The sequence below is a fragment of the Coptis chinensis genome, chromosome 8 (assembly GCF_015680905.1).
Source record: "Coptis chinensis isolate HL-2020 chromosome 8, ASM1568090v1, whole genome shotgun sequence".
Taxonomy (NCBI): domain Eukaryota; kingdom Viridiplantae; phylum Streptophyta; class Magnoliopsida; order Ranunculales; family Ranunculaceae; genus Coptis; species Coptis chinensis.
In genome coordinates this window covers 66,245,469-66,259,464 of record NC_141463.1, presented here as the reverse complement: position 1 = coordinate 66,259,464, position 13,996 = coordinate 66,245,469, and the positions used below count along the sequence as shown (strand labels likewise).

At 38.5% G+C, this 13,996-nt stretch overlaps 1 protein-coding gene and 1 long non-coding RNA gene across 2 annotated transcripts; both read right to left on the bottom strand.

Moving 5' to 3' along the window:
• Positions 1-1,549: 1,549 nt before the first annotated feature.
• LOC147482519 (serine carboxypeptidase-like 51) lies at positions 1,550-4,886 on the bottom strand. The gene is made up of 7 exons (XM_086579333.1): positions 4,630-4,886; positions 3,192-3,272; positions 3,029-3,098; positions 2,541-2,591; positions 2,151-2,203; positions 1,917-2,052; positions 1,550-1,770 (listed from the first exon to the last, which is right to left on the bottom strand). Exons 1-7 carry the CDS (start codon positions 4,884-4,886, stop codon positions 1,699-1,701), a joined length of 720 nt encoding a protein of 239 aa, XP_086435459.1. The 3' UTR covers positions 1,550-1,698.
• A 4-nt stretch (positions 4,887-4,890) lies between these two features.
• On the bottom strand, positions 4,891-11,885 carry LOC147482518 (uncharacterized). Its single transcript, XR_015206853.1, has 4 exons — positions 11,848-11,885; positions 11,669-11,737; positions 5,894-5,944; positions 4,891-4,909 (listed from the first exon to the last, which is right to left on the bottom strand). It is a non-coding gene; the product is annotated as an uncharacterized LOC147482518 (long non-coding RNA).
• Between the last annotated feature and the right edge of the window lie 2,111 nt (positions 11,886-13,996).

The window sequence follows — 13,996 nt, the reverse complement described above, 5'->3', positions numbered from 1 at the left end:
ACACACTAGGTTGTATCTTCACAATTACATCACCCATTGCATTACCACACCACCAGGATGTGACAACGAACAAAACTCAGGTCGTCCCAAATATCAAGCACAGCCATATATGAAAGCAAATGATCCAATCACATCCCGAGCTCTCGATCCAACTCACCAATCAAGGAGACATTTACTTTGTAACATCAGAGTAATGACGAATCATCAAGATAGCACAAAATATGGATCTACACTTGACAACGGCCTAGAGCAAATAAGGAAAGTCGGCTCAAACATCTATAAGTAGATAGAGATGAACTACGTAAGCCTTGATTCAAGTTTACCCAAGGAACCATACATAGGGAACTCTTGTCCAAAGAAAGAGTGTTGTCATTCCCTACCAAACTCAACATCAGGTCGTAGACACAAAATCCACACCTCTACAATAAGTCAGCCAAAATTTTAACATCCACAACACCTTATTGCCAAGTAGAAATCATAGACTTCCAAAACAATGAGCTCTTGGGGCTGTATGCTTCTAGTATGGACAATATTATGCGGTTTGATCTGGCCTGGTCAAGTATGTGTTGATCAATGGACGAAGACGGTGAGTCTAATGCATGAATGGTATCTGTAACTGAATTGGCTTGATCAAGCTGCTTAAGAAGATGCATCAGTTGGATTTGAGAAGGCTTTATATACCGGTTTGCCATACTGTGCACTGAACATTATACTTATGGACTGATCAAATTTAGTAGGGGTGTATCTTCATGAGGAACTATTGACTCTGTTACCTCCATTAGGGTGCATCCGTGCAGGTTCATAACAGATGCCACTAGACAAGCATGAAATTGAGGATACAAGCAAGAATATTTGGAGGTTAGGATTCAATCCAAGGTTGCTGGATTTTATATTCTTTGGGTGCTAGATTATAATTCATAGGGCGCTAGCTAGACAGTGCTTATTTGTCGATTTGCTTTTACTGAGACCAACTTGTCTATGCCAGGGGAGGAGTGACAATTACCTCCTTCAGTGAAACGTAAGCAAGGAATTGATGCGCTACAGCCTACAGGGTTTACATTAGACACAACAGAAGCCCTGAAATTAGTGGTGGGTTGTTCACATTTTAGAGTACTTCTAGGACAAATCCTCGGGTCCCCAACCCGCTGCCACTGGATCATTTTTTTTTTTTTTTTTTTAGTTTTTAATTTATTTGATGAGCAGCACATCCCTGTAAATTCAGGTGATCGAAAAGCTGGATTATACCACAATTAATCTCAGAAGCTCAACCTTAATCCATATGCGACTTTATGTTGCATATCTGTAGCCTGCTTTCAGATTTTGGCATGTTTCAGTATGTCAGTCCTTAAAATGTACTTTTAGTTCACTAATAAACTAGAAGTACATTTTTACCAGATTAACAGATGCCCTAAGAGTCTAAGACTCCTAAGTTCCCTTCAGGCCGGTCTTCAACATTTCTTCTGTCAAAATGTATGTTGCCTTCAGCTAAATGGATAAATTAACTAAATCACTAAAGACCAACTTTTATCACTTGAATCAAGTAAGAATGCAATGCAAATTCTCTTTTTTTATTATTTGGGGAGGTATACAATGGTTGGAATAATTCTTTTTCTTTATCATAAACTTTTCCTTTTTTTCTCTAGATTGTTGTTTCGCCTCTCGGTTTCCCTGTTATTGTCACCATCTATATTCTCTATACTAAGAAATGTTCGGTGATTGGGTGATGTTACCAATCATCTCCAAAGATATACAGGGCTGATCTACAGGTACCTGCACAAGTTCAAATTCAAACCAGTAAACTGAGTTGCCGAAATGCTTGAGTTAAGTAAGTTTAAAGTAGAATAGGACTACCAAATCAATCAGTCTTAGCTAGCTAATGATAAAGATCAACTATATATGGTAATGGTGTTACTTACAAAATGACCAGCTCCAAGTATCCAATAGAAATGAAGATTCTTGTATGATTTCTTAAATGCTTTTGTGACTGATTCATCTCCATCACAGTAAAGAGGGTATCTGTCTGAACTCAAAAACGTCTTCAGTCCTTCCCACCTGAGATAGTTTAGCAAGTTTCAAGATATATTGATAGTACACAATTTAAATGTATTCTTAAATTTTAGCAGATGAAAAAGTGGAGTGAAAGGGTTTACTCAAGCTTCTCGACCCAAGCTTCTACTCCAGGAGTTGAGCATATGAGATCAAGCTATCAGAAAGTAAACAAAAGTCATTTCAGTACTAAATGACAGAAGAATCATAATGGCTCAGCCATATTCCAACAGAAGTGTTGTTATCACATTCCCCTTCTTATATACAAGAGTACGTACAAGACTAACTCCAACAAGATGTTTTGGGGGTTCTTATCAGATGGGTTTGTCAATATTTTGAAAAGGCTTTGCACAAAAGCTGCGTGGCGTATACATTTATATCCTGACTGAAGTACTCAACTGGTGAAGCAATAAACATTTGTATTGCTGTCCAAACTACAAAGTATAGTCATGTAAACATTCGATCTGTTGAAGGCAATAGCACAGAATCCATACCTGTCCATTATATACTGTCACATTTATCCCTTTCGCTAGGAGTTCATCTACCTGAAGGAGTCATCGTGAAAATGTCAACAAATGTTTGAGATATAAATGTCAGGTGGTACATACAATCTCCACTTTAATTAGTACACCAGCCATTAATCGATAATATTTAATCTCATATGATTGAAAATTTGAAAGGTAAAAACTGCTGACAGAGAAAAAAGTTCAAATTGTAGAGGCATGAATATGGCCTTATAAGCATAGGATAAAAATTCTGGTAGATGGAGAGAAAGATCAGAACCTATGAAAATATCAAGGAATTTTGCTAGAAGTCTGGAAGCTGTTTTTTGTGATTTCTCAATCTTCAAATAATTGAGGATTTATGAAAACTAACCATATTTATGTACTAAGATTCCTTAAAGAGTAGCAGAAGTATGAATTCAAAATCTCGTCTAAACTGATATGAATGTGTAATGAGACAGCGGCATACTAATGTATACCTCCTGGATCCTTGGTTTCATGAAGTCGCCTATCATAGCTGGGAAAACAATATCTTCTTGCCCTCCCCATCTGCCACATAACACAGTACACAAGCTATCCCTCAATTTTGACAAAATATGTACCTTATAGTAGTATTTGGTGATTTAAGAATGAAAGACTCACGTAATATTATTAGGAATAATCTTTAGCTTCTCCCTAATAGCCCCGTTCAATAAAATACTAACGTCATCTTCTCCTGTAGGCCTGAACATAGTACAAAATATCGGGATATGGCAAAATATCGACATCTGATTTATGGATATGTATCGTGGATATATCCCCCTGTGTGGGGATATATTACATTTTGGCATCTGTAAATATCGTGGATATATCGACATATATCGATAAATATCGACAAATATCCACAAACTATATGTGGGTATTTATGACTGCAAATATCGTGGATATATCGACAAATATCGATAAATATCCACAAATATCGACAAATATCTATATTTTCTTTGAATGTGGTCATTATAAAAGTTGAATTTGATCAGTCCTTACAAGTGTGAATAATGGAGAAGATTGTGATGGGTCGAGTTTTGACTCGAGCTCTTTGGGACGGTAGAAATGCCTACATATCAAGATTTTTGTGATGAACTTGAATCAAGTCGGACATTGTTCCCCCTTCCTCCTCAATTTCAAGTCCCCTGCCTTGATGAGAATAAATGAGCTTTTAGGCAGTGTATTTATAAGCTGGATGATGCTAATACGACTTTAACTAACACGCCCACGTTGAGCCGCGTTCTTGCCCGTTATGCATGTGTTAGTTGTCACCTCGCTCGGGCGAGGTGTTATATTGTAACGATCTATCATGAGTCCTGGAGGTTATTACCTCGTTCTAGACAAGGTGTTATGTTATAACGATCTTCCATGAGTTTTCCTGATTCGTGTTGGACACGTGCATAATATATATAAATATACTATTCCCTCACAGTCATACTTTTAATATAAATTACTCTCTAATACTCAAAAATACACCTCAGAATTCCTACATATTACATTGACTTTTCATTCTTTAACAATGAATCTTGAATTTTTTTTCTACATATTACAATACTTGTTGCACTTGCACCGAAATGCTCAATCATATAATGCATCTATTAGATCTTCTCAAGGTGATTGAATCCATGATGAGAGCGCGTGAAGGCCTCAGAACCCTCGATGTCCATAGATGCCTCACCCATAGAGTCTATCCAACACTCTAACGCCTTCTTCGAGACGCCACCAACACAACTCCAATCCACTTCATCGCTTGTCAATATGGCGTGTTCAATTACATCACTTGCCAAAACTATGCTCCCACTAGTATCCTCCCCTATCACTACCATAAACCGCATCCATCATCTTGATCGTGCAATCTACAATATATTGTAGCCCTTTGGTTGAAGCCGGATTTTACATCCTTCAATGGAGGTTGTTATTTGGGACAATAAGGGGAAGCATAAATAAAAATAGAATAGAATGGTCTTGGTTCATCCTCACCCTTGATGGAAAGAAGGTACTTTCGAGAAGATCCAGAGCCTTTAGCATGCAGGCAAAGGGTGATTCCGCCAAGTACTTCCCAACAAACAACACTAAACCAAGAAGATCCTCTCCTTTTCTATGATCATGATCCTTTGCCTCTTGCAAGAACTCTAGAACCTTACCCATCGTCTCGTTCGGACCATTGACCATCATTATTCCCATGCTTTTATCAATATAACTCTCATTGATTTCAGAGACGTTTTCTGAGACCCATTTCATCATCTTTTCATTGAGACTAATTTCATCATCTTTTCTTATGATGATTCCTTCACGATAAATCTTCGAAGACATGATACACACAAGAACAACTAGCCCTAGCATTTCGGAGAGATAAGAGATAAGAGAACAAAGATAACAATAAAAAATCCTCAATACCAAAGACACGTGGCATCTTTAATTATTACAAAACTTCGGGACGGATATAGACCAACTAAGCAAAACCTAAAACTACGAGACGAGAAAAAATCCTACAAAAATTTCGGCAGAGTTTCCTCTCATTTTTCGACATTTCATAAATTTAAATCCTGTCATAACCTTCAAATCCAATAAAACTACACCCAACTACTAAAAGAAATATCGATTCGCAGAACCGCTACTTAACCATCTCGACTAGTGCTAGTTAAGTCAAGTAACCAATCCTCGAATCAAAAATCCTACAAAAATTTCGCAGAATTTCCTCAGTATTTTCAACATTTCATAAACTTAAATCCTTGTCATAACTTGGAAATCCAATAAAACAACACCTAACTACTAAAGATATAATTGATTCAGAGAACTCCACTACTTAACCATCTCGACTAGTGCCAGTTAAGTCAAGTAACCAACCCTCGAATCAAATATCGACAAATTCAAGCTAACTAGAGGAAGGAACCGCTTGGTTCAGCTCACCTCAGGGCTCAAAGTAGAGGAATAAAATTTCAAAATTTTTACGACTTTCTACTTATGTTGATTTCCACAATTCCAAACACATATGAAATGATAAACTAGCTAGATTAAGAATTGAAGAAAGCAAGTCAAATAAGTGAATAACATATGTGAGCTGGAAAGGTAATTCTTTCAAGACAAGCTATAGATTTTAAGAAACAAACCTATAGATTTCAAGATAGCTACTCTTAGAAGTTAAAATAAGGTTGATAAGCTAATAGAATCCTTAAGGGATAAGCAAGTAACAGGGGCATCAATCAAGAGCAACAGTACCTGTGCAATACTAAAATCAGGATAACTACACATTATAAGACCTTTGGTTATAGGTTGTGAACAGAGTCATAATTACACAACAAGTAAGCATCTTCACTCACCTCTTAGCTCGAGAAACATAAGCTAGTATGAACTTGCAGCAGTTTACTTCTCTGAGGCAGAAAAGTTGGTTCACAGTATCAAAAAGTGGAGAGATGTTATGCTGTTGAAAGCGTACAGTGCGTCAAGAAATTCAAAAAGATGCAATTGTAACTAAGAAATAAGCAAGCCCAACACTACATATGAAATTGAAGGATATAAATATCAGCTCCAAGAACCAGATCAAATCCCTCTGGATACTGATCTGAAATTTGTTTTATATGATTGTCATCTCCCCATTCTAGCTTCTCTGCTGCCAATCCTAAGTACAAGTGTCCATCAAAGACAAAGCTTATCAATATAGCTTCTTTTTGTTACTAGACACTCGGCTTAATTAAAACAAATAAAACCCCATAGGAAGATTATTGTTTTCTCCTTACGTAACAATTACTACGACATTCAAGCCGCATGGAGCTCTACATTTTTCTTCAAGATCTAAGTGGCTCACCAAAAACATAACAATTACAACTAATCCATAGACATAAAGAACTCACAAAACAGGCGATATTTTTTGTACTATGACTCAAACTTTATTCAAAACCAACAGAGAGTCGACACTCCAAACCATTAAACATGAAAAAAAAAAAACCGGCCCAATACAAAAACACTTTAACTTTATTCCAAAACCAACAGAGGTGACACTTTCTAAACCATTAAACATGATAAAAAATGACAGCCAATACAAAAACACTTTAACTTTATTCCAAAACCAATGAGGTCGACACTCCAAACCATTACAAAAAGACTAATCTTGCCGAATGATTTGCGACCTTCTTGTATGCCTTTTACACCATGTAATGCCGATTCAAAAAGAAAATCATTACAATCTGGTTCCAAGTGAGGGTTTTGGCGAACCAATTCTTAAAGTTTTCCGCGTTACAAGTCATCAATGCTTTATCGATCCAAGTTCTTGCCACACAATTGAAGGTAACCAATAATCGGATACCCAGTTTCCTCAACAACGGTCGACTCGGAGGTTCCCATCTAAGTTCCCCATGCAGGTGGAGGCATGTCCACACTATGGTCCGAGAATGGCTGAACATCTTCTATACTTTGGTCCCTTTCATTCCATCCTCCATAAGAATGACGAGGAGGTGCATATTGCTCTGAAGGTAGCACAAATGTAGATTCAGTAGAATACTCGCGAGATGGAGCATTCCAATCTCCATAAGGCTGAGGGGACGCATATTGTTCCGAAGAAGTAGCATAGGTGGAAGCAGTAGAGTATGCTTGAGGATCATTCCATTCCCATAATATTGAGAACGTGAATATTCTTACGGAGGATTCGTGATATGAAGAGTCCAGAGAATATTCAACCATATTCGAACCGATGAGAAGAATATCCATAAGGTTGATCGTGAAAACAATCCTCCAAATTGGCCTTGCCAACGAGTCCACGGACATCTCGACCCCAAGAGATCTAATTCCGCGCCCATAAAACAATTGCTCGAGTCCGTTCGTGTAGGATCCGCTCTCCTTTGTCGACCTTTTCTTTGACCGAGATCCTCGTTGGGCGGAAGCACCATGGTCGAGTCTTGAGTTGCATGGTCAAACCCATCCTCTTCAAGAAAGTATACTCCTCTATTATCACGCGGCCTTTGTGAGGAACCACCAGGTTGTTTGTTGAGACCAACAAAGGTGCATCCACCCTACCACTTGGTGGGATTTGTGAGGACCCACCCTTGATTGTTGTGAGGATCCACCCCTTGATCTTTGCATTGAGGACCCACCCCTTGACAAATGATTGAGGACCCACCCGCGACTATTGTGACCTTGGTGTCACACCGTTGTGACCAACAAAGACCACCAATGGAAACTCTAGGTTGTTGTGACTGAACCCCATCATTACCATCAAAACCTGGAGGACCACCACCACCTACTCGACTCGGACCACTGCCATCTCCACAACCACCACCACCTCCTCGACTTTGACCACTAGCACGAACTTGAGCATGATCATCATCAAAACTAGGGGGACCACCACCTCGACTCGGACCACTACCATCTCCACGACCACCACCACCTCCTCGACTAGGACCACTGGCACGAACTTGAACATGATGATGATCATCATCATCGTTATCGTTATCGTCATCAACAACATTGTAAGCATTATCGTGCTCCCCATCACTAGGCATTCTCCATGCATCAGGATCATAATATGTTTCACCATCAAGTTGAGTGTCATTAGGAGATTGAGCTGCTTCAAAGTTATCCTCAGGATTGGGATTCGAACGGGTTCCCAATTTCCATCTATTGGCACACCAGTTGCTCGCAATGTATGTATGAATTAGGGACGACCGCTTTCATCTAATAATGCCTCAGGGGTTCTCTCTCTGTCATCGATCCAATCAAAAATAGGACAGTCTGAGTCATTATCGACTGGGTACAATGATGTGGGGTCCAAGATCTTCTTCTCTTCTTCGAATTGGTTCTTTAGTTGGACATGCTTGCTTTTCAGTCGAAGGTTGTAATGGACAAAGACTCGATCCTCCAGTGACTCGGTTCTCGAGTTACAATGTTTCGCCGAGTGTATGAATCCAAACGTGCTCCAATTCCTCTCACATCTAGATGATGAGGTAGTTTGTGAGAGGATCCGTATAGCTAACGTTTTCAAGTGGTCGACATAACCGTCTTCAACATTCATCCACCAATCAACCAATGACAAACAATGTAGACCATATTATATAATTTTGTATGGACTAAAACTAAAATAGGTCAGTTACAAGTTCGTAGTGGGTTAACAATGAAACTAACCCGGCATGACTTTGGTTCTTCCATATACAAGAATTGGCGCAGAGAATACCCCAGAAGCCTCTCGATAAGCTTTACATTCATTTAAAGCCAATTGATCTGATAGGTTTGGGATCAATTGGTTAATGACTGTCTGCATTGCTGAGAGGAACTCCCCATTGTATGCAACACTTTCACTATCAGGGCCGTAAATTACGGCAGGATTAAGGTAGTGTGCTACAAGCAAATTTGTAGCATATTAGCTTACAAATGTAGCCATGGTACAATTAAATAAACCTCGAGTTAACAAAAATATTACCAGCTTTGTGTAATGGGTGCCCCAATTGGTTGTTCCACCTCCTCTTAATGATTCCAACAATCCATTCAGGCGAGCGAATCTTCCTCCGAACTTGCTCAATTGTTATTTCTACCCATCTGTGTAAAAATGGCATGGTCGGTTTATCATCCCTATCCACCTTCCGCAATAAAACCACAATAGGTTCTAATACAGCTACAATCCCCTTCACATTCTGCCAAAATTCTCGGTCGTTTATAATATCCTCGACCATCATCATCTGGACCGTAGGATTATCATTCTTAATTTCAAGATATCCTTCGGAAGTAAACATTGACCGAGCTTATTCTTTTCTTGACAAACTTTTCAATGCCATGTAATTCTTGGCAAATCTAGTTGGACCAGCTTCGGACTAAGTCTCCACCACACACTTCCCTCATAAGGGAACAACTTCGAGAGTGGTTATAAATGAACGACGTGATATCCTTCACCGATCAAGGATTGCTTTTCGTCGGGGGCTCGAAAAATTCTTTCAAGATAAGGTCTATAGAATGAGCCACGCATGGGGTCCGAAAAGGTTATACCCTATTGTACATGAAGTAGTTTAGTAGACGGTTCATACAAAAACCTATTTGCAAAAGGAATCTAAAATGGGAGAATAAAACTTATTTGTAAGTATACCATTTTCTCTTACAAGCATCTCTCCGGCTTTCTTAAAATTAAGCCCGTTGTCCGCGTTACAATCTGAACAACATTCTCCTTGCCAACCTTTGTCAACAACACGCCTCATGTGTTTTAATGTAAAGTGGCGGTGATCTTTCTTGTGTTTCGATAGATCAACGGACCGAATCAAAAGTCATGAGCCCATCCACAATACACCATGAAGTTCATCAAGCATTTGCCGCGTTGGACCAGGTCCGGGAATCACACATAACAGTGACACCATATGTAGACCCTTTTATTTTCATATGGTCAATATACAATTTGCACTCTGCCTTAAGCCTCTGCAACTCTGAATTTAGTAGTTGATAGGCTGAAGGAGGGGTCACTCCAAGACCGGCGCGACATGCCTCATCGAACATCGGCTTGTAATACGGGTTGTTGGCCACTGCATTTGGAGACAAGTTTCCCCACAGTACAAAACTAGCCACAGCTGTTCTAAACACCCCAGCTTTTGACTTACCAGTGGGCGTCATCTGGTGGACGGATGGTTGATTAACATCGGGGCCTTCTCGGCGAATCGACATCAATAAGCTCGGGATGCCTAGTGCTCTTCGAACGGAGAAGAGACATAAGACCTTTGCCTTTGGAGAGCTTGTGCTTGCAACATTGGTGTTCTCTCTCCTGGTTGGAGCCCTCTTATCCCGAGCCGCTCGCTGGAACCTCTGGTACTCATCCCTAGATTGTTGCCGTGCTATCTTGAACTCGTTGTCATCCTCGTCTGAGTCTTCTCCAAGAGGGTGTGGATGCATGGCAGCTCTATAATGTTCTTCAGCTATTTTTTTTCCATTTCTCTTCTCAATTCCGGACTCAATTATTTGTCGGAACATGTCTCGAATTACCTTTCCACACTTTAAACATTTCTCAACATTTTTGTTCCCTCCGCCAAGATGTACTTTCAGCCTTGTAATGCCACCTCCAGCTAAAATCTTATCACAGTATTTGCACTGTGTCCCGTTTTATTTCGGGGATACTGAATAAGCGTGGTCCCACCCGATATCAAATCCCTTTGGCATTTCTATCCTCATTTATCACAAACGAGAATAATTTAATATATACATCAAACCAAAACATAATTAAATTTGATGATTCCTATTTAAAAATACATGGATCAAGTATGTGGTCCTATAACTCAAATTCCAATGTTGCCTTAACTGTGTCTGGCGTTTTTTCTACATTTAATTATAATAGTCAAGCATCCAAATATTAATAATATCAAACAATTACAGTCAAGTTCGAAACCGGCATCCGGGCTTGTGATCGGAATTAACCAATCTTTAAACAAGTAGGAACTCTCAGATCACCCGTAGGTGCACCGTGTCTGGAACCAAACTGTACTTTGAGTGATATCAAAAATATTCCAATGCTAACTATGTACTTTTATTGATATTCCAATGTTGTCTTAACTGTGTCGGGCGCTTTTCAAACATCTAATTCTAATATTCATGCCTCTACCAATGCTAATCATATCTTCCCTGTACTTAGAAATAACGGTATAAATCATTTAGACAATTTTACCATTGCATTATATTTTTAACACTAACTTGCTTGTTTATAAAACAAAAGAGTTAAAAATATTTTGACAAAGTTTCCTTTGTTTATTCAACTTTTTGACCACCTGTATTATGCCTAAAATACTCATATAGTAAAATAAGAAGAAAAAAATAAAAAAAGACAACAAAAAGACAAACATAAATTCTATAACTATCAGTTCATTAATAAAATCTGAATACCAAGTTAAATTACATTAGCCATTCAAATTAATTTAAAGTCATGCGCAAATAAAATATAAAAAACATATAACCTGCACACTCGATAATTAAACCAAGAATAAATCCTAACACTACCTAATATACGAACCAAATGACTTTACCATGGCACACAACCAAAACATATCCCTTATATGCATACAAACACCCACAATTTCAGTTGTTGCAAAAAATAACAAGCAAAAAATAAAATTAGTATACAAAATGGGTAGAAGTTTTACCTCAAGAGAATCAGAAGCCAACTCCACTACTACGAATCAAACTCCACTACTGCAAATCAAACTCCACTACTGCACCAACAATGAACATGTTATTTGAATTATTCTTACTAATAAATGCTCAACTTTCTTACTCAAAATACTAGAAAAATTGATATTTGCTGGAAAAAAAAACGACGTACCTAGTGCGCAACAACCAAAAGTGGGAGAAGAACAAGCCCTTTGAGACAACCACGACGTGCCTAGAAGCTAACAACTAAGTTTTAAAGTCAACGTGCTTATCTTTTGCAAAATAGAAAAACAAGCAACCACTGAGAACATACTTGTACAAAAGACAAGGAAGAGTTCATGGAAGAGTTTGCTCTACCCTACAAGGACCAAAGATGGGTACAATCCTCTTCTAGATGACTTCAAGAAGACAAAATATTTTATGATATACATAACTCAAATATAAAACCACCACTTAACATCACATTCTAAAAAAAATTTGGCAGAGTTTCCTTTGTATTTTCAACATTTCATAAATTAAAAACCTGTCATAACCTGAAAATCATATAATATACTTCCATAACATATATTAAAACCTCATACCTCGTAAACCCAAGTACCCAACTACTCAAATATATATTGATTCGTAGAACCAGCTACTTAACCATCTCGACCAATGCCAGTTAAGTCAAGTAACCAATCCTCGAATCAAAAGAATACTATAAATTATATATAAAAATTAAAATAAAAACAACATATACATCATTTCCACTTATATCATTGTTATACATAAGGGTGTAGACGGATATCCAAAAATTCGACTCCGATTCACATTTGTATTCGAAAAATCGGATATTAATTTTAAGACTCAAGACTTTTGGACTCAAGAGTCAAGATTCATCCAACACACTCAATCAATCACAGAAGACCAAGTACCCTTAAGAGATGCAAGATCCTACTGCATTAAGGGTTTTGCTAGAAATCATGGAACTAATCTGAAAAAGGAAATACATAAAATATATGTTCCCTCGAAAAGAAAAATATAACAGTCAATATATGTCATGAAGAAATAGGCCTCAACTTTCCAAGTACAAAAGTGTACATAAGACGAGTGAAGTGGGGATTGCCGGGGACTGCAAGTGAGGACTATGTGTATCATTGTCGCACTAAAGGCTAAATCCATTTAAAAGTGTACATGGATTCTACACAAATGAGTCGATGCAGGGCCGAAAAGATCACATTCGGATAGTTCCCCCTCCCTTATTTTACAGTCCAGTAATTACACAACGTTCTTGTTTAAGTATACCTACACATACTAAGTAGACCAAAAGTCCTACCACACCCCACCAAATAGAGCATATATATGCAAACGCCAAGCAATAATAGAGACATGAGGTAATTGTCTTATGCTCTGATGAGGTAATTGCTTCCTCAAAAGCCCTCACCCCTACCTAAAAATAATATTAATAAATAAACAAACAAACAAATAATAATAAATAATAATAATCATCATCAGACTGAACACTATGTTCCAATTGCATCCCTCTCTAGCATGACTACCTTGTAGGCTTCATAGATGCAACAGGGCATAAAACGCAGAACATGTTGGTGCGCCTTGCCAACTCACTAAACTCTACGACAATTTCGGACTAAATACCAGGCACTCCGTCTCGGACGAGGTGCCGATCCGGCATATATCCTTGGGGTATCACAGGCCCTAATTAGCAAGGAACGATATCCACATGGCTATGTACAAAAGAAAAATAACCAAAGAATTCCTTTGCGGACATTGAAGAGCAAATACCAACTTAAGTAACTATTCAATTGACAAACTCAAAGGGGCCATGATACTAAGTAGTAAGTACAGCCTCATCGTCATGTGAGAACTGCAGGTCTTGCACCGGACTGAATCTGTCGACTAAACTCAGTCTTGGGGCGGAACCTAACCAATGTCGGACTACACTCCGGTCTTCGTCCGGAACCTAACGATTGTCGAACTAAACTCCTAGTGCAACGTCGGTTAAATCACCCTATCTATATTGGTCAAGGTGCCTTTCAAGCATACTCGAGGGGTATCATAGTTGCCCGCCTTAAAGATGAAAGCGAGAACCTAGCTCTATTACCGGTTTAGGGACCCACTCCATCACCATGTTGCCATTTTGGTAGGGGCTGGATTATGTTAGGTAAATAACTGAATATGGGTCATGAGTCAAATTAAGTAAAGACGTTGAGCGAAAAATAATACTAATGCTAATCGGTGATTGAAAAGAGAACATTGATCAAGCTTTCAGTGATTTAAAGTCAATCAACTTAACAATCAACTTAACTCAACTCTGAAATGCT

Bases quoted from the DNA above. Each gene is read 5' to 3' on its own strand.
- LOC147482519 (XM_086579333.1), bottom strand. From the start codon at position 4,886: ATGTCTTCGAAGATTTATCGTGAAGGAATCATCATAAGAAAAGATGAT. The intron at 3,273-4,629 runs GTACTTGGCGGA...TACTATGTTCAG, and splicing joins TTAGTGTTGTTTGTTGGGAA to GCCTACAGGAGAAGATGACG. The intron at 1,771-1,916 runs GTAAGTAACACC...GAACTTGTGCAG, and splicing joins TACTTGGAGCTGGTCATTTT to GTACCTGTAGATCAGCCCTG.